The sequence below is a fragment of the Canis aureus genome, chromosome 12 (genome assembly GCF_053574225.1).
Source record: "Canis aureus isolate CA01 chromosome 12, VMU_Caureus_v.1.0, whole genome shotgun sequence".
Taxonomy (NCBI): Eukaryota; Metazoa; Chordata; class Mammalia; order Carnivora; family Canidae; genus Canis; species Canis aureus.
In genome coordinates, this window is record NC_135622.1 from 15,790,723 (window position 1) to 15,817,439 (window position 26,717).

Consider the following 26,717-nt stretch of genomic DNA (forward strand, 5'->3'; position numbering starts at 1 on the left):
CCCCTGCCGCCCGGAGGCCGCGAGCCGCCCCGACCGGCCCGGCCCGGCCCTCGCCGCGGGGATGCCTGCGCGGAACCTGCTGCTCGGCGAGCTCCAGGCCCTTCCCGGCGCCGAGAGCCTCCGGACGCCGCGGGGCCGCCCCAGCAGCGCGCCCTTCTTGCCCAGCCCGCAGACGCCGAGGTCCTCGCACTGCCCCTCGCGCCCGAGGTAGGACAGCTCCCTTCCATCCCCACCGCCCGCAACCTGGCTTCCCAACTGGGGAGTGGGGGTTTCTCCCTCCAGAACAGGGGAGGCGTGGAGGGACATGAAGAGCGGCGTCGTTCTCAGGTTTGCGTTGGACATGAAGAGCGGCGTCGTTCTCAGGTTTGCGTTTTATTTTATTATTTTATTTTATTTTATTTTATTTTATTTATTTTATTTTTAATGAATTTATATATATATATATATATTTAAGATTTTATTTATTTATTCATGATAGACATAGAGGGAGAAAGAGGCAGAGACACAGGCAGAGGGAGAAGCAGGCTCCATGCAGGAAGCCTGATGTGGGACTTGATCCCGGGACTCCAGGATCACGCCCGAGGCCAAAGGCAGGCGCTAAACCGCTGAGCCACCCAGGGATCCCCAGGTTTGCGTTTTAGAAAGATCGTTCGGGCTCCTGCGAAGAGGAGGGGCTGTTGGGGGGAACGACATTGGAGACGGGGACAGAAATTCTGAGGCTACCACGAAGGTCTGGGTGAGATGTGAAGCCTCCACCAGAGCTGGGGCAGCAGGATGGGGGACTGGGTTTGGAAACTTGGGAGGGGAAGGGAATGGAGTGAATGGATCCGGAGGCCAGGGTGAGAAAGGAGCCTGGCTTGGACAGTGCGGTGGGTGAAGGGGACCGACAAACTCAGATTTTGTTTTTTGGTGGGGGGTTTGTTGTTGTTGTTGTTGTTGTTGTTAAGATTTTATGTATTTATTCACGAGAGACACAGAGAGAGGCAGAGACACAGGCAGAGGGAGAAGCAGGCCGGATGTGGGACTGGATCCCAGGACCCCGGGATCAAGGCCTGAGTGGAAGGCAGATGCTCAACCGCAGAGCCACCCAGGTGCCCCGACAAACTCAGGTTTGGATGTGCCTGGGTTTAAGGTCCCTGCAGGAGGACATGGCCCAGCAGAAAAGTAGGCTGGAGCCACCCACCTTGGAGTCCTGCGAATGTAGTGGAAGCTGCCTCCTTCAGGACGGGTAAGATTATCCAGCAAACCTGCCCCACCTCTAGAGTAATTCAGACAGACGTCAGAGCCAAAACCGGACCAAGCCCTTTCTCTCACTAGCAGTGTATTTTTGCAGCATGGGGTCGGGTATGCCCCGCAGGCTTCACCAGTACTTGTCCAGCCTACGCCCAAGTTCACGGTGTTGCATTTGGATAAGTGGGACAGACCGACAGTTGCTCTTGAAAGTGATCACCTGAATCCATGCTTAATTCATTCCAGTATTAATGGAGTGACTTCTGTGTTTGGGGTCTCATAATTTCTCCTTTGGATTACTCCAATAACTTCTTACATCTTTTGCTTGATTTCTTAAACATCAGGGTTGGTGTGGGATTAGAGATAACCTGCTAACTTTAAATTTTTCTTCACTGTTGTAATTAAAACTACCACAAATATTTTTTTCCCCCGGGTTATGTAGTGAACCCCCTTTGCTCCTCAGACCAGGTGGCTCAGATGAGGTCGACCTATCCCCAGCTTCAGGAGTGGTCCCATGACCCGGGGCTGGCCAATCAGTCACGGATTGGTTTGGGTTGGTCACATGATCCGAGCCAGCCCATTGAGAGCTGGTCTAGAGACAAAACTAGAGATGGCCCTTTACCACTGAGTTGCTAAACTGTTAGAGAGCCTACTGCTGGCTGCTGTCTTTACAATCTTTACAATCGTGCATGGCACCCAGTTTGTAAATGGAGTAGATACAGAAGAAGAAGCTAGAGACAGATGTTTGACACTGTGTGTCAAGTGGTGCCAGAAACGAGCACTAAAGTCCCTTCAGTTGGTTGGGTTTGTCACTTGTAAGAGACCCACGTTAGGCTCACTGATTTGTATTTGCAAGAATTCCCCCTTTATTGAAAATCAGTACTTTTGCTTATCCTCAACCTTCCTCTTCCTCCTAATTTCACTATTGCTCACATTGTTAGGGGTATTTTGGACCATTGGTCTTGCCCTAGGATCGTCCCCTTTGCATCTCTACACTGCTGTCAGAGCCGTCTGAGCTGAAAACCTGTCCATTGCTTGCTTATCTAAAATCCTTCTGACTCTCCATCACCTACTGGCAAAAACCTAAGTTCTTTGATTTAACCCCTACCTCCCTGTCCAACTGAAATCCACCCTTCAGTAATACTGGACAGCTGGTCCCTCCCTGTACAAGCTATGCTACAAGCTTGCTTATGCCGTGACCCGTCTTATAAGAAACTTCAAGCCTTGTCTTCTCCAGGCAGCCACCTCTGATTGCCCCACAGTAAACACAAGAGCTCACAACTTGTGCATCACATTTATTGCACATATGGCCCTTCAGAGCTACCAATTTATGTAGGTGTGTTTTTCCCAGTGGTTCCGAAGTTCCGCCACAGGGTCTTGATTCTGTCCGCTTTGTCAGCTGCCCAGCGTGGCATGAACAAAGAGTGCACACACTAGGATTACCAAACAGAGCTGACAGTGATTTAGCCACTCTAGCTCCGTAGTGTGAATTTGAACCTTTTTAGGAAAGGATTTGCAGAATAGTCTCACCAATCTTGGGCTTCCATATTTATTCTAACTAAACATAAAAAGTTACCTCAAGTTACCCTTGATGATAGAAGCAAATAAAGGGCCAATTTTACTTTTTTATTATTATTATTTTTTAAAAGGCCAGTTTTACTTTGTTATGATTAAAAATGTCATAGCTTTAGTCCCAGGAAATGGGTCTATTCCTTCTGCATTTTATCCTTTTTGCCCTAAACTTGAGATTCTCTTATCTTTTATCTTCACTTATATTGGTTCATTGTCAACTCCCAGCTTTCATACTTATATTTACATCTGAACTAATCACAGAAAAACTCCTTCAGGAGGATCTTTTTGGATACTTTTTTTTTTTTTTTTTTTACCTCATAGGTATGCTTATAGTCATTTTTCTAGACCCTCCTAGCACACCTGAACACATGGAATTTTTACAGATGCATCCCAGAGGAACTAGCTGGACTCACTATGAACTCGCTATGTGAAGTCAGAGCATTTGTGCCACCTTCTGAAAAACACTGAAAAATTCTTAACATACCTCTCAGTTCCTGCCCCCTTCCTAGGTGGCTGTAAGGATTAACCTGCTGAAGACTCCCCTAACAGGTAGGTTTCCCTAAAGAAGTGGTATTCAAAGCGCTCATCAGGCACAAGAAAAGAGGTGGGCCAGAATCTGAATCAATAATCGACTTCCTTCACTTTGCAAATATGGTACAAAAAATATCAGTTGGGTTAAAACAGTGTGCCCAGAAACTTACATGCTAGTGAAAACTCCCTTATCTTTTCACAGAGCAGGAACAAAAAAGTCAGAGCAGGAGCCAGTCCAAACTTTTGGCACATCCAGCATCAATTTTGCTGTGAACTCTAAACCTCCAAGTAAAATCCAGAAAACCCCAGCCTCTCTGGCAGCCAGGACAGAGGTATATGACCAAGGATCTACCAAATTTGAGGCGCCCATGTTTTGTTTCTTTTTAAAAATTTGGCACCCATGTTCAGTTTTTATTAGGAAGACACAGCAAAGGAAGACAGTTCTAGGTAAATTTTTAAATTCTAGTCAGGACTGATGCATCTAGTTTTGAGGAGGCCCTGGCCCAGAGACTGACATCTAGTGGCCAGCAATAATGGTGCAGGCTGTAGTGTCCATTCCAAGCCCTTCAGCAAGGAGTTATTAGCTAGGGGGCCCGAGACACGGTTTAGGCATCGTTCTGGCTGTGTAGCTTTGAAGCCTGACTCTCGCACTCCCAAAGATTATTTGGGCTACTCTACGACTCATTTATAAAGTTTAAAATAACTTTCAGGGCAGCCTTGGTGGCTCAGCGGTTTAGCACTGACTTCAGCCCAGGGTGTGATCCTGGAGACCCAGGATCGAGGCCCCTCGTCAGGCTCCCTGCATGGAGCCTGCTTCTCCCTCTGCCTCTATCTCTGACTCTCTCTCTCTCTCTCTGTATGTATGTCTCATGAATAAATAAAATCTTTTTAAAAATATATAAAAAAATAAACTTAGCCATTGGACACCCTTATGTTTTTGTGAGTGACTTTAATCCTATCGAAATATTACCAAAATCCAAAACTGATCGAGTTTATTTGTATCTTCTACAAAACAGGAGTATTAACCCACATTATTTAGCCACATTAACTTCTAAACTTTAATCAAAAGGTCAAAACAATTCTACCATTGCTATCTTGTTTATTCATGAGAGACACAGGCAAGGGGAGAAGCAGGCTTCATGCAGGGAGCCCGATGCGGGACTCCATCCCAGGACTCCAGGATCACATCCTGGGCCTGAAGGCAGGCGCTAAACCCCCTGAGCCACCCAGGGACCCCTAGCATTGCTATTTTGAATTAAAATGGGGCACCTGTGATTTGGACCTCTAAAATTAGTATTTCTCCTACTGTAATAAAAACTGGCTGATTGGGGTGGGTGATGTCTTATAGATATGCTGAGCACTCAGTTCAAGGTCAGAAAATCTTGAGTTCATTCTCCCCTCTTCCCTTTTCTCAATCTCACAACTAGAAATATGCAAAAGAGGTCAGCTTGGTTAGTGCAGGAAGAGATTATGAATTTGTCCGGGATGGGTTTTAGCCACTATAGTCATAGGCGTAGTTTGTTTCTTGGGGAGTCAGGACCTGGTATTACAGAATATTTATTTAGAGACTTCCCTTTCCTCTAAGAGTTGAGGAAACATTTTAGCTACTAAATAAGCAAAGACCATCTTCTAGAGAAGCAAAAATCTTGTTTTACATTTAAATAGAAATAAGTGTGCTGAGGGGTACCTGAGTGCCTCAGTAGGCTTTGTGCTTGACTCTGGTCGTGGTCTCGGGGTCATGAGATCCAGCCAGTGTCGAGTCTGCTTGTCTCTTTCCATCCCCCTCTGCCCTTCCCCTCGCTCAGGGGTACTTACATGAGTACTCTCCCCCTTTCAAATGAGTAAAAACTTAAAAAAAAAAAAAAGTGTGTTGAGACACAAACTTTAATCAGTCATTTCTTTTCATATATTTTATTCTGATGAAGTTACAAAAGTAGATACAAAATACTTTCTTTAAAAGTACAATTAACTGACTTAGAAAAATAGATAAAGCTCCTAAAGGTTTAAAAATACAACATAAATTTTCATGTAAAGAACACTTAAAAATATTTTAGATGGTAACCAGGACTAACTTATGCAAACTATTTTTGATGTAGACCAAACAAAAATGTTCTACAAAAAACCTATAGCACACTGGTAATCCATTTGGATTTACAGAATACTTGTTTGGAATGGAATTTGAGAATGAGAGAAAACCCTAGTGGATTTCAATGCAGTTGCTTCAATAAAGTCACTGTTATCACAGATAATATCATCCCTCTAAGCCATTTATAGTCTGAAATATCAAAATCTAATGTGAACACACAGGATGACTGACGGACTATTTTGCCTCTTTGCCAGAATTCTACAATAGTAAGAATCAAATCCACACACTGAACTGGTATCAGGAAAAAATAACATCCCTGTTGAAAGGGCTCAGCCAGCATTTGTCAGGGCAGGGTTCTCTGGCAGGAGACCATCTCCTGTGGCCAGGAAGGTAACACAAACACCAGGACTACTGCTGCTCAGAAATAGATTTCTAAGACTTGTGCTCTTTGGGGCTGATTTGTTTATGCTGATGAGATAATGATATGACGTTCAGAAGCTCCACTTCTAGTATAACCTCACTGTTCAGAGAGAAAGCCAATGGTATCATCAGAAAACCTCAACAATGTTTGCAAAAGTTAAAATCACCAGTGGATTGCTCCCCTTGCCACTGCACTGCTAGGAAGGCTTTCCTTTTGCTGTCAAAGTCATGAGTACAGATTTGCATTTCTCAAATAGGCAGCTACCGAAGCTAGGGCTATACAAGTCTAAGATGGAACTATTTGTTGCTGGCAGCCCTCTAAAAATCACTTTATTCACAGTCTGGAGAATAAAGGAGACATTTGGCTATCAAAACAAAAACCGTAGTTATGAGTAAGTTTCAATATTTAAACAAAAATCTGCACATCGTGGTCCAATAGTTTTTTAATGGCCCAGCAACTAGGCACCATAGGACTACCTGCATAATTTAGCAAGCACTCTCCATGACTGTACCCAGGGGTGAGGAGCCGTGGTCAGACATTGACAGGAGGTCAGTGGGGCTGACTTAGAGGGGCAGGGAATGTGGTATACAGGCAGACCTCAGACACAGAGAGATAAGTCACAAGGAAGACGAGCCCAAGACAGTTGGATTTCTTCCAACTCTTCTCAAAGGCTGCTCTCTAGCCTGGTCAGGAGGGCCTCATCCTCTCCCCTTCCTCTAGTTTTCTTGCTCTCTACTCTCTGGCTTTAGATGTTAACAAGTAGTGTTAACGTAATGGTTAGGTGCATTGTTAGTTAAGCCTGATTAGCCTGGGAGCCTGGTAATGTGTTATTATTATTTTTTAAAAAGGATATTCTGAGTCTCAAATTACCAAAAACTTTTTATTTATGTCTAGCATGTGACCATCTTTGGTTTATTTTGGGAGGGAGTCACAAAGAGAGAGGATTTCTATCACTGAAAATAAATGGAGAAAAGTGAGAACTCCTTTAAGAACCATGTGAAATATGAGTAATGATGGAAAGTACAACCCTAGTTGAAAAAGAAGATTTCATTTCTTGAAGACTTAATTAAAGCCAAAGTCTAGAGAAACCTGCTTTCTTGTTCATAAATGATCAACACAAACACACAGAACTCCTGACAGGTACCTTTGGATAAGCTTAAAACATGGACTGTGGAATGTTTCAGAGGGCTTTTCTTTTTTTTACAAGGGGTTATCACACTTTTTTTTTCTTTCTTTTTTTTTAAAACAGGCTCTATTACCATGCAGGGAGCCTGACGTGGCACTGGATCCTGGGTCTCCAGGACCACACCCTGGGCTGAAGGCAGCGCTAAACTGCTGAGCCACCCGGGCTGCCCCTATCCCACTTTTTAATTCCTGGACAATGATGTATGGTTTCAACCTAAATAAGATGAAAATTTTGTTTCCTGTAAAATTCTGCATATCTCGATATGAAATTGAGTTATTATAAAAATGGAGTTCCTAAGCAATTCTTTTCTTTATACTTAAGTGGACTAATAAAAATAAATTTAAAAACCTAACCAATCTAACCTTTTATTAAAGCCACCAAGGGAGTTGGTGAGCACTCTGCAAAAATCCCAGGTATGAAATCATACAGAATGCTGATGGACTTCAAGCAATACCAGCTGGGCAATTTGGCGGTATACCTGTGCCCAGTACATTCTTGACAGGTAGCTGGCGTTTACTAAATCTTAGAAACCTAATAAAAATTAGACCTTTTATTTCACTAACAGGGAAGACTTTTTTTTTTAACCCCAATAGAAATAGAAGAATTTCAAGTTTTGATACAAAAACAATTATAACAGGATTAAGTACAACCTTTGACTACTCACAGAATGAAGTAAGAATTTATACTTATTTCTCCCATTTTGTTTCCTTTACACACACACACACACACACACACACACACAAGCACACCAAACTTTAAATTGTGTTATAAAATGTATATACCTTCAAGGTTTTTTATTATGGTCTTCCTTAAGTTTTATCAATGAAGTTTGGGCATTTCTACACTACTCTTAACTAAGTCTCAAGTCACGATAAAAACAAAAAGAAGTAATTCTTGTTTTTGTTTCAAAGGACACTCAAAATAATCAAGTACTCTGAGTACTTTCTCCCATTTTCTTCTCCGGGATTTCAAGGGCTCTGAAAAACAACATGAATGAAAATAGTGGTTCTGACACCTAAATTTGTCATAATTTGTTTGAGTTTTCTTTTTCTCAGACAAAAGCTACCTATTAAAATTAATCTAAATGAAGCATTTCAAAATAAAAATGTACAAGATTACCTTACATGCCTTAAGAAAATTATTTCTGATATACATACTCCTAAAACTTTAGATAGTTTTATGTGAATAAAATCCCAAATAAAGATTAAAAAATAAAGTCATTTTAGAAATAACTCTGGTTACTCCCATACCATATGGGTCATATGAGGATTTAAACTGTAATCATGGATTTTGAAAAAATAAACATATATATATATATTCTTATCTATAAAAACACTAGCATTCAAACTTTAAAACGTTATCCAAAGTAACACACAAATGTTCTAAATCTTAAGGAAACTTAAAAAAAAAAACCTCTTCTATTTGTAAATAAAAGCAGAATAGAACTGATCTGATTGTGTTATTAGGTAATTTGTTCTGGAAACTTGTTAATAAAGTATTGGTGGAAAGTCTCAATAGCCATTATATGCTGTCATGTGACACAATCATTTTCTTCAGTAAAATAAGTAAACTAATAGACTACATGTTAGTCATCACATATGATAACCAAGTATAACTCTGACAATAACAAGAGTGGTCACACAGTGCCTCAAATTTAGCTGTATCTTGAATTTCTCACTGAAGTGATTAGGCCAATCTACCTTGGGACAATTTTATCAGTAGACACAAACTACAGGTGTCTTTTTTCCTATTTTCTTGAAGTCTGTATCACTAGTTTATCAGAGATAGCAATAAGATAGCTCTAGCAGATGAAGCAAGAGGGCAACTGTATTCTAGAAGAAACATTTATCTGTCTTTCGATCCAAGCTTCTCAATTAATTCCTGAAGAGGTGCCAACTCACGCCTATCAATCAGATTAAACTCCTAAAAAGAGAAGAAAAGCAAAATTTTAAAATAGGCCTAAAATTAAAATTCCATAAATGTCTTCAGAGAAGGGATTCCCAACCCTGGTTTTCCAAAATCCAAAAAAAAAAAAAAGATGACATGATCTCTCTGAACATTCTAAAATGGGATCATTTTTACACATTTTTTAAAATACAAGAGACTTAGCAAATAAGCAACTGTATATTAGCATGATCCTCACTGTGTAAAACATTAAAATTAAAATTGTATATATGTTTGCATTTACATGGAAATTATCTTAACCTAACACAATGAACTTGAGAGTGGCCACCTTCCGGGGCAGTGGACCTTTGCCTTTCATAGGTCTATACTATACCTACATCTATACTATAGCCCTACTACAACTCTGTCCTTTATCTGTATCTAGATCCACTGTGTATCTGTATCTATATACCTGCATCAGCACCTATACTCTCTACATCCATGCCATGCAACAACCTCAGAAGGCAGACAGAGAAGAGCACAGTACATTTTCCTCTGTGTGGCACAATATAATTGAAATACACAGTATCTACTATAAAACTACTGGCTTTTCTGTCAAAAAAACAGCTATCTGGGTAGGCGTATATACATTTTGCATATAGAATTATATATCTCTAAAGTTGCTAAAGGAGTACCAATTCTTTAATATCTTTTTCAAACAATGCCAATTATTTTGATTTTAAAGAGTTCCAATTCCAATAAAGGGCCCATAAGGAAAAAAGCCACATCTTTGAAGGAGATGGTCCTTTTTAAGTTTCTAGCTGCTGACTTCATAAGACTTGACCTGAAATGAGACTTCTGGAAACTTAAACCAAGACAGCAGCTAACATGTTCTTCCAAAAGTTTCTCTCCTACACATAGACTTCTTATAAATAAACCAACTGCAGACATTTTCCCATAGCGTCCCTTCATGGAGCAGGAGGAAATGGACAAGCTATCCTGGAGTTTTGGTGCTCCCTGTCCTATCCTAACCAGAGAACTGGCAGGGCAGCCAGAGGCAGACGGCCTAAAATGGGGGTGATGCTCTCTCTGTTGTGATGCCCACTAATGAAATAAACAACATGGAAAAGAGAAAAGAGAGACCTCTGCTCATACTTTGCTCTACATCTATAAATTAGACAACTCTATAAATTGCTCTAAATTAAAATTACCAAATGAGACCAAGTCAAAGGACAAAGAAGTGAACATGGTTCAACTTACCTGAACAAAGAAAATAAAGTGCTTAAAGGAGGTGTTGAGGTGAGCCTCCTCTTGCAGCTGCATCACAGAATCAAAGTGCTGGTGATAAATATGGGCATAAACCCGGAAGAGACGCTTCAGAATGGTCTTTGCCACAGACATAAAGTTTTTGGGAAATGGGACACCTGTAATCAAACACACATATCTATCAATTGGTCTTTTATCTAATTGAACAGCAGAAAGTTTAGAAGCTGCCATAAGCAACACATGCATGTATGCATGTGTGACACAAATGCACACATTTACAAATATAAACCTATTTTCCATATACATTTTTTAAAAGAGAGAAAAAAACCCAAACATAAGGATGCCTGGGTGGCTCAGCAGTTGAGCATCTGCCTTTGGCTCAGGGTGTGATCCTGGAGCCCTGGGATCGAGTCCCATATCGGGCTCCCTGCATGGAGCTTGCTTCTCCCTCTGCCTGTGTCTCTGCCTCTCTCTCTCTCTCTCTTTCTGTGTCTCTCATGAATAAAATAAAATCTTTAAAACAAACAAATGTAAGTATAGAGGTATTCTCACATAGCACACTATTTTTGACTGCCTTAGAAGAACAGGCACAGGCATTAGGTTTATAAGATGCTGCTGAATCCAAGTTAAAATAAACATAATTTTAGCTGTTTAATACTTAAGAGTTTCTTAAGATTAAATGCAACAAGTATTTTGACTATAAATAAAAATTTTTGTAATGCTTAATTCTAAAAATAAATTTTACACACACACATTCAACAAGGAATGAAAACTAAGCAAAAGGAAAAGACATTATAAACTACTGACTATGGATAAAAAGTATTTTATCTTCTGAATTACTCTGAAAACCACTTTTCTTTCTTAAATTAGGAGTCTGCAATTTTTTATCTTTTCAAAGTGCTATTTTCATTTTCCTGTAATACAAGATAGGGACAAGTTTCCTGAAAAAGGGAGGAAGAGCACCTCACTATTTTGCAAGAAAATAAACGCTTCCTTAGGAAAGAACCAGGAAAGGGTTTGGTAATCTCTCTCCAGTGGTTCACTGGGGATGTGACTGTTCATATTCCTGAGAATTCCAGCTGACATGATCAAAGTCTTGGGAAAAAGGGACAGGAGAAAGACAATACAAGTGGCACGGAGTACAGTATATGAACATATAAGAGGGCATCAGCTTCCAAAATAACCCAGATCAGATAGCCTTAAAGGTTATTCCACAACACTACTCAAGAAACATTTTTTTCTTCAATCTTTCAGAAAACAAGGGTTAAAACACTTTCTCCTTTCCTGTATTTAAATTTATTTCTTAACTAGTCCTTAAAAGCCTGGAATTTAGTGTATTTTGCTCTTGCAAGCTAATTTTTCTGATCCCCCCGTCCCCAATCTTGGCTAACAACTGATATTTACATTTTTAAAAACTTTCTTCCTTTCCTTTCCTTATTTCTATTTCTTTCTGTCTATTTCTTTATTTATGGTAAGCTCTACACCTAACATGAGGCTTGAACTCATGATCTCCCAAGATCAAGAGTTACATGCTCTACCAATGGAGCCAACCAGATGCCCCCAACAACTAGCATTTCAAACATTATTCTGGAACCTGTAGGCATGTTTTTCTGGACTAGGGTCTTACGCTCGCATATTGAATATGGATTTTTTTAAGATTTTATTTATTTATTCTTGAGAGAGCGAGAGAGACAGACACAGGCAGAGGGAGAAGCAGGCCCCATGCAGGGAGCCCGATGTGGGACTCGATCTCGGGTCTCCAGGATCACGCCCTGGGCCGAAGGCAGACGCTAAACCACTGAGCCACCTGGGCTGCCCTGAACATGGATTTTTAAGTCAAACTCCTCTCAGAATTTACAAATATGCATCTTGTTAACAAAAGGAACAGTAATAATTTGGTTAGTTCAAAATGAGTCATTAACAGTTCTAACTAGTAAGAATAAATAACTGGCAGAAATAGGATGTGGTTAATAGCCTAATTGAGGGGGGAAAGGATTCCAGAACATAGGCTAGATTACTGAAGAATGGAAAGCTGAGAAAATAATAAAATTTTAAGTATTCTTTGTCTTTCATAAGAGGGAGATTTTAATGAATAAAAGGATAGAAGTAATTTGTCTTAAATCAAGCACTTTCCAAGCTGAACTGAACAGAAATATTCAAGCACAGTCAATATACAATAAAGAATCCATAAAAAAGGAAATAAAAGACTTAATAATAAAACAGAAAACCCGACGAAAAGCAAAGAGACCTGGTGTAACATGATACAAGTTTTTCTCCCAAGAGAGCCACTGATTAGGCCACAAAAAGGAATCTGCTATGGTCTGAATATGTGCATCCCCTCAAAATTCCCATGTTGAAAGCCTAACCACCTAGGTGATGCTATTAGGAGGTGGGGCTCAGAGGTGATTCAGTCACAAGGGCAGAGCCCTCATGAGTGGGATTAATGCCCTTATAAAAGAGGCCCCAGAGAACTTGTGCGGGCTCCTTCTACCAAGTGAGGACGAAGCAAGAAATCAGCAGTCTGCAACCCAAAAGTTGGTTTTCACAAGACCTGACTATGCTGGCACCTTGATCTTGGACTTCCAGCCTTCACAACTGAGAAGTTTCTCTTCACGAACCATCCAATCTCTGGTAGTTTTGTTATTATAGCAGCACGAACAGAAAAGACAATCCAACATGTCATTTGTAAGACACACTCAAAATGAAAATGAAAAGATTGAACTCATCCATAAATACCGATGACAAAATCTTAATCAAAATATCAGCAAATAAAAAATACTCTTCCAGTAAAACATTAAAAAACAAACAACACAGAAAAAATTTTATGGTAACCAACAACAGACACTGGGAAAGTATCATAAAACTCAACAACCACACCTGATTTTTTAAAGATTCACATACGTCTAACCAAAAGTAAGATTCCTGCTTAACGCTGAAGTACTAGAAGCACCTGCATAAAAGTAAGGAAACAAGAAAAAGGACGTCCTGCCACATCATCTCCATTACTCAGCACTACTCTGGGGCAAGTAGGTACAAGTTACACAAGAAGCATCCCGATCAGAAAGGAAGAGGCAAAATTAATATTAGCTTAATATGATGTGATTGAATACTTAAAAACTCAAGAAAACCAACCCAAAACAACTGAAACAGTAAGAATCTGATGGCCAATTTATTTGGAAATTTTATATAAAAAATCAATAGCTTTTCTACATACTAAACAATAACCCATTTGGAAGCCAGATATCATTTTTATTGATATTATATATATATATATATACACACACACACACACATATATATATTATACACAAAAAGTCTAGGAACAAACTTAAGAAACTTGAAGACTTGAAGGATTAACATATAGCTAAACTGCTGAGCCACCCGGGCTGCCCAAGAATAAAGATTTAAATGTAAAAATAAAACCACAAAAGTACTAAATGAAAATAAGGACAAATATTTTTATAATCTTGAAGTAGGGAAAATCTTTCTAATCATTGTATTAAAATCCACACAATGTAAAGGAAAAATTAGTAGAACAAAATAAGAAAGTTATATACAAGCAAGAATACCTCATGAACAAAATAAGACATATGGCAATCAAGGAAAAAACACATATGACATTTATGTCAGAGCTAATCTTACCAAAGGATAGGAACAGAAAAAAATGAGTAAAAAATGAGTAGCCAACCGCAATATTAGTGAAGAAACATGGGCAGATACTGGTTACAATCTTTCTGGAGAGGAATTTGGCAGTCTTCATTACAAATTTTTTTTTAAAGTAATAGTATTAAAAAGAATGCAACATATTTATCAGTTAAAAAGGAAAACAATTCAACATTAACTCACCAATCTTAGAAGGAAAAAGAGTTTCATCATCAAGCTGATCCTGAACCCAAGTCATCAAATAGTCAATGTATTTTGGTGCAGAACATTTGATTGGCTTTTTAATATTAGTACCATCTGCCCAGTGATATTCGTATCTGGAGAGAAAAAGATTTTACTGATAGTTTTCAAAAACAGTAACAAATGTACAACTTGCAATCAAAGTAGGTCTACATTTTGTCAATAGAAGTTACATATAACTTTAGTAAATTACCTCAAGTTCTACTGAAGATCACTCAGATTTCCCTATAGAATTTTTTTTTTAAAGATTTATTTATTTATTCATTCATGACAGAGAGAGAGAGAGAAAGAGAGAGAGGCTGAGGGAGAAGCAGGCTCCATGCAGGGAGCCCAACCCAAGACTCGATCCTGGATCTCCAGGATCACACCTTGGGCCAAAGGCTGTTGCTAAACCCCTGGGCCACTGGGGCTGCCCTATTTTTTTTTTCCCCTACAGAATTATCCTGAAATAGGATAGGTATAATTAGAAGAGAAAGGGAGGATAATGTGGCAGCTGACAGTGCCAAAATGGATGTTTTAACACAGCCCTGGGAATAATAAAGGAACACACATTCCTGGCAGAGGGTGCTAAGGGCTGGTGAGAGACTGATGGGATATGCCTCATATCCTACAACAGCTGGCCATCAAGGTATCAAGGTATCGACAATACAGTCAAGATTATAAGATTGTTTCCTGGAGAGGGTACTAAAGAAATACCCTTAGGCACGCATCTTTTTCACCTTTCCTTTGCTGAGCTAGAATGCATAATAAGACTTCTGCAAAACTTCACTGTGTGAAGCATTTAAGCCATTAATAAGTTTGTCTTATTTACTTTATTTAAATTTCTTCTAAGGAAGGTTCAGGAATAACAACACAAAATAAAAACATCCCTTCAAAATACTGTAATTAGAAATAGAACTAGAAACTCATTGGAGGGATCCCTGGGTGGCGCAGCGGTTTGGCGCCTGCCTTTGGCCCAGGGCGCGATCCTGGAGACCCGGGATCGAATCCCACATCAGGCTCCCGGTGCATGGAGCCTGCTTCTCCCTCGGCCTGTGTCTCTGCCTCTCTCTCTCTCTCTCTCTCTCTCTCTCTGTGACTATCATAAATAAATAAAAAATTAAAAAAAAAAAAAAAAGAAACTCATTGGAGACCTTTTCTTTCCTTTATACCTGCAGCATATTCAGGGAAGACAATTTTTTCCCAAGGGGTAAATGTCTTAATACCATGTATCCCCATATAAAATTAGTCCTTTATTATCAGAAAAAGAGACTGGAAAGAAGAAACACTAAAACATTAATCCTATCACACCTTGATGTGTGTGATAACACACGTTAACATTATGGGTGATAAAGTGTTCCATGTTTCTTAATATTTCTTAAGATTTATTATAATCAAATTTCTTATTTATTTGAGAGAGAGAGAGAGAGAGAGAGAAGGCTCAAGTGCATGCATGAGTGGGGCGGGGGTGGGGGGTAGAGGGAGAGGAATCCTCAAGCAGACTCCTCGTTGAGCACAGAGTCAGATGTGGGGCTCAATCCCATGACCCTGAGTTCATGACCTTAGCCAAAATCAAGAGTCAGCCACTTAACCAATTGAGCCACCCAGGTGCCCCTATAGTCAAATTTTTTCAGTCTAGCATCTTTAAGCCAGATAATTAAAGCAGCACAACTTGGAAATAATTAACACTAAATAAGCACAAGGAAAAAACCTGAACGTTCATTACTTACTATAATGCAATTAAATACTAAGTACCACATACCAAAGTATTTAATAAGAAGTAAAAGCTTATAAGGGAAGTATTCAGGAACTCATAAAATTGAACTGCTTGTACACAAGTAAATAGATAAAAAAAAATATATAAAGTCTTTATTATTTAATTTATATCAATTACTGATTAGCTTTACTTAGCATTTCAAATACCTATATAATAGGCAGTATATGTACCTGGGACCTGCAGACATGACTGGACAGCTTGCTTCAGTGCAGAATTCTGTAATAGTTCCATATAGCATGTTGATCTGGTTGAAGAAATCCACAGCTGGAAAGGTAATAGCAGAATTGTGTTAAAATGTTTGTGCCACCACAATAAAACATCAGACCTCTCAGTTGAAAGAAAAATGGACAATGCCTTCAAGTTCTTGTAAAATCCTCAATAGATTCGATAATACAGGGATAGTGCAAATTCCCTTCTCTTTTTAAGTTGTCACACTTAACTTTTAATATATATTCACTTTAATACAGGAAGCTTTTAGCCAGCATAGAACAGCAGGAAAATAAAATCTTGGCAGTAATTCTAACTTAATAGTGACTATTATATTATTAGAATATATAATTTGATTATATCCAAGGGAATGAAAATATCCATCACTTCTTTTTTTTTTTTTTTTTTTAAAGATTTTATTTATTCATTCATGAGAGACACAGAAAGAAAGAGAGGCAGAGATACAGGCATAGGGAGAAGCAGGCTCCATGCAGAGAGCCCAACATGGGACTCAATCCAGGGTCTCCAGGATCATGCCCTGGGCAGAAGGCGGCGCTAAACCACTGAGCCACCCAGGCTGCCCTATCCATCACTTCCTATTGATCTGAACCAGACTATACCATTTGTGTCAGAAAAAAGCAGAGAATATTGTAGAATATACTGTGAAGGAGAAGGTGTATCAGCTGTATCAACAGGCATTTAAAATATCTTTTCAAAAAAAAAAAAAATCTTTTCAGGGATCCCTGGGTGGCGCAGCGGTTTAGCGCCTGCCTTTGGCCCAGGGCGCGATCCTAGAGACCCAGGATCGAATCCCACATCGGGCTCCCGGTGCATGGAGCCTGCTTCTCCCTCTGCCTATGTCTCTGCCTCTCTCTCTCTCTCTCTCTCTCTCTATCATAAAAAAATTAAATTAAATTAAAAAAAAATCTTTTCATAAAAAACCTGAAGCCTAACGCATATTGAAGATATAAAAAGGATATGGGGGAAAAAAGGGACATGGAATAATGTCCCTTGCCTTGGAGACTCCAGCTGACTAAAGGGACAAAACTGAAAAGAATCATAAACACAACACATATGAGTTCAGAGAAAAGGCAGCATCCTGAGGGGTTGTGGCAGTCAGGGAACACTTCCTATAGGAGCTTCAGCTATATATGAAGGAAAATATGAGGAAGGGGGTAAGTAATGAGCTTATCTGAGTCAAATGTTCCTCTGCAAAGACACCCACATAAGCCTTGGAAAGTTTTAAAAAACGTTCTAGTTCCCCATCTAAAGGAGTACCTAAAAACAACTAGGGTTTTTCCATGTTTCTTAAAAAACAAATAGATAAAAAAGCTCCATCTTCCAAAAAGAATTTTATATAAAACTCCCCCACTTATAAATCTTCCTCTTAAAAAAAAAAAAAAAATTAAAATTTAAAAAATAAATAAATAAATCTTCCTCTTTTTTAGTCACGTTTCTAAGAAAGTAATACTTAGGCATTCAATATTCATTCAAAACAAAGAGTGTGCCCAGATGGTGTGCTGGTTTATTGGTCTAAAGCAGCTATTCTCAAAATGTAGTCCCGGGATTCCCCGGTTTCAGGGGGACATCTGTGAGGTCAGAGCATTTCAACTGCTCTTTCCACTCTGGTTCTCCCAGGAGGCACGGTGGAGTTGTCCAGAAGCTCCTGATGTGGGACATTATAAGACTGAATGTGGAAGTGGACAGGACAATCCAGTTGTCTCCTATGAAGCCAAACATGAAAACAAATTTCCAAACATGTACAACAATGCCACACAGAACACTAAAATTCATTTTGGAAAATGGTCATTTTTCATAAAAATATATTTATGTTAACATGCAGTGGGTTTATTGTTATTTTTAGATGAATTAAAAAATAGGTATTTAAAGTTTCTCAGTTTTAATTTCTAACCCAGTATCACTAGATACAACCTACATAATTAAACACTCTTTGGGGTTCTCGGTAATTTTTTAGAGAATATAGGGATCCTGAGGCTAAAAGGTTTGAGAACAACCTATCTACAGCAAAAAGTCTCAAAGAAAAATCAAAGGCTAGAGAAGGCCAATGATGCCTTCGGAATAACAGATGATAATTTGAGTTAGGTTAAAAGAACAGAGGAAGGTCTTTCCTGAATATATAATGTTTTGCATGGTTCACATATCAAAAGACCTATAAAAACATATAGAGATTAATCTTAATCCCAACCACTCTAGCTTCCCCCTACATATATATAACCACATTACTTTTTTTTGTCTCCTGCCCCAAGCACCTATCCTTATACAAAAGATATCACATAGTTCTGCATCTTGTTTTCTCTCTCTCTCTCTTTTTTTTTAAATATTTTATTTTTATTTATTCATGAGAGACACAGAGAGGCAGAGACATAGGCAGAGGGAGACTCAGGCTCCTTGTGGGGAGCCCAATGTGGGACTCAATCCCAAGACCCTGGGATCACGCCCTGAGACGAAGGCAGACACTCAACCACTGAACCACCCAGACATCCCTTATTTTTTCTCTTGTAATATGAATAACAGCTTTTTAATGTGCTGAAAAAAACCTAAAATTTTTCTTAATATGGCTACTAAAAAGTTTTAAATTACATTTGTAGCTCACATTATATTTCTATTGGACAGTGTTAATCAAAGGAGTGATTATCAATAGCTGAATAACACCACATAAAAACAGGTGGACACCAGGGAAGACACTATGGACACTGTTGGAAGTATATGCCACCACTTATAAGGTAGTCTTACAAACAAATAAAATCAAACCTGAATTTGAGCAAAGCTCCAAATCTGTGCTAATGTGGGAGCCACTAGCCACATATGGCTACTTACATTAAAATTCAGTTCCAGTCACACTAGCCACATTTCAAAAGCTAAATGGCCACAGTACAGACACAGAACATTTGCATCATTGCAGAAGTTCTATTGGACAGTGCTACTCTAGAGCTAACATTTACAAGGAAATAAAAGGAAGAGCAGAACATGATAATGGATGCCCTGGGGATACAATCAACAAAATTCATACTATGGTAAACAAATGAACTGGTTTCTTCAACAAAAGCAACAAAATAGCAAGGAAAAAAGACTGCAATGAGGAGGAACCTGTGAATTAAGAGATTCAGAAACACTGCATATATGGCTTATTAGTCCAGATTTAAACCAACCATCAATTTTTTTAAAAAAGAAACATTTAGAAGACAATCAGGGAAAATGTGAACACTGACTAGATATTTGTTAACATAAAGAAATGGCAGTACTGTCATTTAAAAGGGGGAGTTGTTGTCTTTTAGAGAAGGAATATTCATAGATGAAATAATATATTTGGGATTCAAAAAAAATATATATATATTTGGGATTCACCTCAAAACAATCAGGGTGAGGTGGGCTGGCTGTGTCTCGCTGCCAGTGTGGAATAAGCTAGGGGAGAGACAGGAGGAATGGGGAGAGTTGAGGAGGGGATGGAGGTGGAAAGGGAGAAATTAAAATGAGAAGAAAAAAAAAATAATCAGGGTGACATATAGAAGCATGAATTGGCCGCAAACCAACTGCTAAAATGGATGCCCAAGAATTCACTGTTCTAGTTTCTCTACTTTTGTATGTTTGAAGTTTTCCATTAAGAAGTTTAAAAATAAAAATAAATAAATAAAATTAAAAAAAAAAAAGAAAAGAAGTTTAAAAATTCCTGGAACATCTGAAAGTTCCTAACAGATTTAAACCTTATCACCCAGCACTGATCTCACCTCAGAAATGATCGCCTCAAATAGTCAAATCTCTAGCCTCAGTATATATAACTTTCCATGTCATGCCTGCATTTTCTTGTACTTGAGTGACTTACAGCTCGTGGGTCCCACCCGTTTTCTCTCAATTTCCTTCTGACTACTCCTAAGGCACAACAATCAAGTGACTGCCCATAGAACTCCAAATGACTTCTGTGTATGGGCAGGCAGATGAGCGCTGCTGGGGGTGGTGGGTATGATTGTGACGATGGGCTCCCTACCAAGTCATGGTCCACCAGAGGCAGAATTTTATATTCCAATCTTTTATTTCACCCTACCACTCAACATTTCTCCTCAGTGTCTCTATCCAACCACACAAGCTATACAACCAAGTATTCTGAAGAGAACAAAAACAGTTTTGGATGTATTTGTGTTTATGAATTTCTTATAGGTAATCCATTATACTACAACAGTTATTTATACCTGTAAAAAATAACAAAAAGATTTTAGCAAAATGTTCCTATAAATCAGCAAAACTGAATGTTATTAAAAACTTACTGTTAACAGCAATCCATTCATTGAGGTCCTCTCCCTCTGGCAACATAACAGCTTGTCTCAGATTCCCACTTCCTAGAGTTGCTTCTGCATGTTTTAAGAGTTCATACTGATGAGAGCCCTCAGGGATATTCTTCTTTGGTTTGAATGTTTTAGAAGAGCGGCTGCTGCTATTAGATTGAAAGTAAAAATATATTAATTTTTAGGGCTGAAAGCAGAATGGCATAATTTTAGGCATATAAATTGTTCTGAAAATAATAAAAAAAAAAAAATTCCTGAAAAGTGCCAGTATGAGGAAGGGGTGATGATCATAAAAAAATGCTTTAAAATTTTTTCCTCACATAGAATCAGGATTAGCAATACAACTTCATATAGAATGCAATTTTACTGTGTCTCATGAAGTAGTCTGGTGTAATAAGATTCTAGTCTTTGATCTGCCACTAGTTCTGACTGTCTGAGAAAACGAACCTCCTTTTGACCTCAATTTCTACCTATAGAAAATGGTGGGAGAGGAAGGTAGCCCTAAGTTTTGAATAGCTCAAAAATCCAGTTTTCTGTATCAAAATATCTGTGATGCCATCAAAGCAAACCACAGAAGTGACACTAACATTTTATTTTTATTTATTTTAAAGATTTCATTTATTCATTCATGAGAGACACAGAGAGGCAGAGGGAGAAGGAGGCTCCCCGTGGGGAACCAGATGCCGGACTCAATCCCACAACCCTGGGATCACGACCTGAGCCAAAGGCATAAGCCCAACCACTGGGCTACTCAGGTGTCCCATGACACTAACATTTTAAAGTTATTAGCAGGGAAAATAAATGAGAGACAACTGGTTACTGGGGAAAAAACATTTTTACTCATCTCACACCATCTGCAAGGAAGCTAACAGAATATGAAACCCAGAAAAAATGGAGGGATTTCTAATCATAAGAATTAAAATTTCTGTAACAAAGAGACAAAAAAGTACTCACAACATATATTACAAAGTAGTAAAAAAAAAAAAAAAAGGGTATTAACTACATATTAAAAGGCTTCTATAATTTGTTAAGAAAAAGGAAAAGGACCCTTTAGAAAAATGGGACACCTGGGTGGCTCAGTGGTTGAGCATGTCTTTGGATCAGGGCATGATCCTGGGCTCCTGGGATAGAGTCCCTTATTGTGCTCCCTGTGGGGAACCTGCTTCTCCCTCTGCCTGTGTCTCTGCCTCCCTCTCTGCCTCTCATGAATGAATGAATGAATGAATGAATGAATAAATAAATAAATAAATCCTTAAATAAATAAATATCTTTTAGAAAAGGAAAAATGGGCTAGAGATCAATAGGGAATTCAGAAATAAAAATACAATGGCCAATGAACATTTGAAAAACTATTCAATTAAAATTGTATTTCTTCAATGTGTCAGATTAAGTGACAACTATATTAAGTGTGAGCTAAGTACAGGGAAATTAATATTTTAATACACTTGGTGAGGGCAGTCCCGGTGGTTCAGTGGTTTAGCACCACCTTCAGCCCAGGGCATGACCCTGGAGACCAGGGATCGAGCCCCACATCGGGCTCCCTGTGAGGAGCCTGCTTCTCCCTCTGCCTGTGTCTCTGCCTCTCTTTCTATGTCTCTCATGAATAAATAAATAAAATCTTTTTTTAAAAAAGTAATAATAATATACTTGGTGAAGGTGTAAAGGGTATAATATTTTGGGAAGGCAGTATCTATAAATAGTATCTATAAACAAGGAAATGCTCCCAATTCGTCCCTTCTACTTCTAAGTATCTCTCCTAGATATGAATAAGGATGTGAAAAAAAAAAAAAAAAAGAATAAGGATGTGTTTCTCAAGATTGGTTTTAACAGTGAAAAATCTGGAAATAATCCTAACACTTATTAGAAGAGGAATAATAAGTTTGATATATCCATAACATGGAATACTAGTTTTTTTAATGTTTTATTTTTTTATAGATTTTATTCATTTATTCACGACAGACACACACACACAGAGAGAGAGAGAGAGAGACACAGACAGAGGGAGAAGCAGGCTCCATGCAGGGAGCCTGACGTGGGACTCGATCCCGGGTCTCCAGGATCACACCCCAGCTGAAGGCGGCACTAAACCGCTGATATCCACCTGGGCTGCCTGGAATGTTAGTTAAGAACAAGTTAAAGCTACATGTATTCACATGCCAAGATCTAACGTCATTTGAGATCCTATTAAAGGACAAATGTACAGCGGAAGCCCATTTTGTAAATATACAAAAAGTGTCCAAAAGGGGCACCTGGCTGGCTCAGTCAGTAAAGCATGCAACTCTTGATCTTGGGGTTGTTAAGCTCCACACTGGGTGTAAAAATTATTGTTTTTTTTTTTTAAACAAAACAAAACAAAACAAAACAGGGGATCCCTGGGTGGCTCAGCAGTTTAGCGCCTGCCTTTGGTCCAGGGCGCACTCCTGGAGTCCAGGGATCGAGTCCCACATCGGGCTCCCAGCATGGAGCCTGCTTCTCCCTCTGCCTCTCTCTCTCTCTCTCTCTCTATATATATATATATATATCATGAATAAATAAATAAAAATCTTAAAAAAAATAAAAACAAATAAAAACAAAACATGAAATGATTTCTCAGGATTTAATATGATCATCTAAATTAATACTTTTGTCTTCAAGTGACATCAAAACAGTGTAAATGATCCACAGAATGGGAAAAAATGTTTGCAATTCATAGATGTGATAAAGGACTTGTATCTAAGATAAAGAATCCTTACAACTCAAAAACAAAAACAAAAAACCCAATTTAAAAATGATCACACAGGGGATCCCTGGGTGGCTCAGCGGTTTGGCACCTGCCTTCAGCCCAGGGCGTAACCCTGGAGACGAGGGAACGAATCCCATGTCGGGCTCCCTGCATGGAGCCTGCTTCTCCCTCTGCCTGTGTCCCTGCCTCTCTCTCCCTATGAATAAATGAATAAAATCTTTAAAAAAAATGATCACAGAATTTGAATAGACATTCTAAAGAAGATTTACAAATGGCCAATAGCATACAAAAAGATGCTGACCTTCATTAATCATTAGGAAAATGCAAAGTAAAATCACAATTAGGTAACATTTCACATCGACTTGGGATTACTATAATCAGAAAGACTACAAGTGCTACCTACAGTGTGCGTAAACTGAAACTCTCACACAGTGCTGGTGGGAATGCAAAATGGTGCAGTGCTCTGAAAGTTTGGCAGTTCCTCAAAAGATTAAACCAGTTACCATATAACTCAGCAATTCCACTTCTACATATATATCCAAGAGAGGTGAACATACACATCCAATACAAAAATCTGAACACAAAAGTTCATAACTACATTATTCGTAATAGCCAAAAAGTGGAAACTCAAATGCCTGTCAACAAAACAGTTTTTTTAAAAAACAGCCTCACGTTTTAATCCTAAAAGTAACTAAGCAGGTGAGCACCCACAAACCCCTAACTAAACATTAACTCATTAAAAAAAAGACCTTGGGGGTGGAGGGAAAGTTTGTTCCAGTAATATAGAGATTTACAATTACATCTAAATCATACAAACTTTCAGACATGGTAATCACACTGTGTTGATCATACTCCTAAAAATATAATCGAAAGGTGGGAAAAAAGGATTTGAACAAAGATACTCTCAGTAGTGCTATTTTATAATAACAAAATACTAGATAGAATCCAAATTTGTGTATTGGTTTGATAAGATTTCAAATCCACTTGTTTATGACTTAAGTGAAATTTGTTTTAATCCACTTGTTTATGACAAACACCAAAAAAAGTCGTTTTCATATAAGAAATGAGGTAAATATGAGGTAAATAGTGTCGAGATGTCATCATCTCATCTGTTCTCACCGGTAACTCAGTAGTTTGGCAGCTGAAGCGGCCCTGCTGGGGCTTATCAGTGAAAACTTACGAAGAAGCAAGCATGACAAGGAGACACTTTGACTATAAATACCAAGAATTTGTGAGGAGTAGTTGAGAGTGTTCCGTCTGGACAAGGTGACACTTGGCTGATCTAAACAGCTTTCTTAAACCTTGGGGCAACCGGCCCCTGCCAGGCAAATGCCCAGTCCAGAAGGAAAACCCACTTGCTGGTCAACACCAGCGCCATGGTTGCCTGGCAACAAGGGACTTTTACTTTAGTGCTGGCAGCTGGACCTCAGCTCTGGGTTGGCTAAGCCCAACCCCTCTCCTCAGTACCAACTCCTAGAAAGGAGCACCTCAACTAAACTTGGGCTTGCTTTCTTTTATCTCTCCTTGCCCGGAAAAACAGTGTACTTAATCTATCAATGACTCGGGAGTATTTCATTAGTTTGTTGAGACATGATCCGGTATGCTACTGGCCTGTGAAAATCCTACAGCAAACCTTTGTTAAATAAATTGCTGGCAAAGACAAACTCAGTCTCTGAGCATAACCTGCCTCCCAAAGCAAAACATCCTCACATTAAGGAACTAGATAAATTCTCGTTACAGAACACTATGTGCTTTAATAAAATCTAACAAAAATGTCAAGTATGTGTGTGATGGATGTGTCCTCAATCACACAGCATGTATTTAAGTAATGTATCAGGTAGAAAGAGCCTTCTGAAAATAATGAGGTGCTGGAGAGATGCTTCCCAAACCTTTAACATGCTCAAGAATCATCAGAGAATTTACAAAAGTTTCCGTTTAAGACTCATTTGGGCCCCAGGCCGTATCTCTAAAACAGGATTCTACCCAGAAAATTTAATTACACAAAGTCACAACGCTGCCTGGCTGGCTCAGTCAGTAGAGCATGCGACTCTCGGTCTTGGGATCGTAAATGTGAGCCCCACGATGGGTGCAGATTATTAACTAAAATCTACACAAAATCGCAAAGTGGACTGACTGAATCCGAGTTGGACAGAAGTCTGCAAGCAAGGCGGCAGCTCAACTTGAAGCTGCTCAAGCCGTGGCACTCCACGTTTTCCTGGGGCAGCGTTTTTCCGCGGGGGTAACTTAATACCGAAGATATTAAAACGTGACATAATAACGGTGGAGTAAAAAGCTAAGTCAGCAGGGATCGGGACTGGAAAGCTCCAGACTTAAGGGGAATCGGGAGCCCAGCTGCGGGGCTCCGGGCTCCGCCCCCGGGTCGTCCCTCCGCCCTCAGCCGCGCTGGGGCGGAAAACTTTGGAGGCACTGGCGGCCTCGGGGCCTCTCGACTCCGCAACCCACTCGCTCCGCTTCCCCTGCCTCGACCTTCACCTCCATCTGCCAGGGCCCACGTCCGGGCCTCCCGCGCGGCCCGCGGGGGAGGAGGTGGGAGGGGGAGGCAGGCGTCCGCCGCTCCGCCCCCGCCCCCGGGGCCCGGGGCCCGGCCCTCGCCTCTGGCTCCGGTAGCCCCTTCCTCGCCCTGGCTCTCGGCCTTCAGCCCGGGGACCCTCAGCCCGGCCACACTCACAAGAGGAAGCTCATCTTCTATCCTCGGAGGGGAGGGGCCGCTGGCCCCCGCCGCGGTCTGGATTCGGAGCCCGCGCGGGAACCACGAGGAAGCGGCCAGTCCTCAGCTCGCGGCCAGCGGAAGCACCGGGCGCCGCAGCTCTAAACCGGGGGTCTAGCCGGTGCAATTGCGGCGTCGCCTCCCCCACCTCGCCGACCCGAAATGCGGAACCAGCAAAATCTCGCGAGCGAAGGCTTCTGCCCGCCCCGCCCCTGCGAAAGGGCCTCGGCGCACCCCTCTTCGCCCCGCCCTCCCCCAGAGCTCAGCCAATCAGCGGCCTCCCAGCCGGGACTTCCTCTCCTGGAGGCACGGCCAGGTCGCCGTCCCTGGCTTGGGGGAGTGGCTCACCTTCTGCTTGGTCTGGGTGTTTGCTCTTGGATTGTGGGCATCCTCTCTATAGGGCAAGGGGTTTCTAAAAGCGCTGCAGTTTTTTTTAAATTTTTTTTTGATTTTTAAGTTGAGATGTAATTCACACAGCATGAAATTCACCCTTTAAAAATGTATACGCCAGTGATATTTTTCCTCTATTCAGAGTTATGCAACCATCATCTCTAATTCTAGAATGTTTTCATCACCCTGAAAAGAAGCCCATTAGCAGTCATTCTCCTTCCTCACTCCTGGCATCCCCTGACAACAGTCTTCCTTTTTTATATGGACTTGCCTCACCTGGACATTTTACATAAATGGAATTATACCATAGATGGTCTTCTGACTGGCTTCTTTCACCAAGTATGATGTTTGCAAGGTTCATCCACATTGTAGCACTGTATCAATACTTCATTCCTTTTTATGGCTTGAATAGTATTCCGTTGTATGAGTATACCTGTTTTGTTTACCTCTTCATCCGTTGATGGACATTGGAGTTCTTTCTACATTTTGGCTATTACAAGTAATGCTGCTACAAACATTCCTGTACTGGTTTTTGCA

General features: G+C 40.0%; 1 protein-coding gene and 1 long non-coding RNA gene across 4 annotated transcripts; one reads left to right on the plus strand and one right to left on the minus strand.

The window, feature by feature from the left end:
* Positions 1–48: 48 nt before the first annotated feature.
* LOC144280672 (uncharacterized) lies at positions 49–7,420 on the plus strand. 2 transcript variants are annotated; one of them, XR_013349089.1, is made up of 4 exons: positions 49–327; positions 479–628; positions 972–1,228; positions 3,186–7,420. It is a non-coding gene; the product is annotated as an uncharacterized LOC144280672 (long non-coding RNA). The 2 variants fall into 2 exon arrangements; XR_013349088.1 differs by having other exon boundaries at positions 479–1,228.
* On the minus strand, positions 5,229–25,982 carry MOB1A (MOB kinase activator 1A). 2 transcript variants are annotated; one of them, XM_077842940.1, is made up of 6 exons: positions 25,752–25,982; positions 20,323–20,486; positions 16,006–16,099; positions 14,023–14,156; positions 10,171–10,334; positions 5,229–8,949 (listed from the first exon to the last, which is right to left on the minus strand). In XM_077842940.1, exons 1-6 carry the CDS (start codon positions 25,763–25,765, stop codon positions 8,872–8,874), a joined length of 648 nt encoding a protein of 215 aa, XP_077699066.1. In that variant the 5' UTR covers positions 25,766–25,982; the 3' UTR covers positions 5,229–8,871. The 2 variants fall into 2 exon arrangements, with proteins under 2 accessions (XP_077699066.1, XP_077699065.1); XM_077842939.1 differs by having other exon boundaries at positions 20,323–20,489.
* Positions 25,983–26,717: the final 735 nt, after the last annotated feature.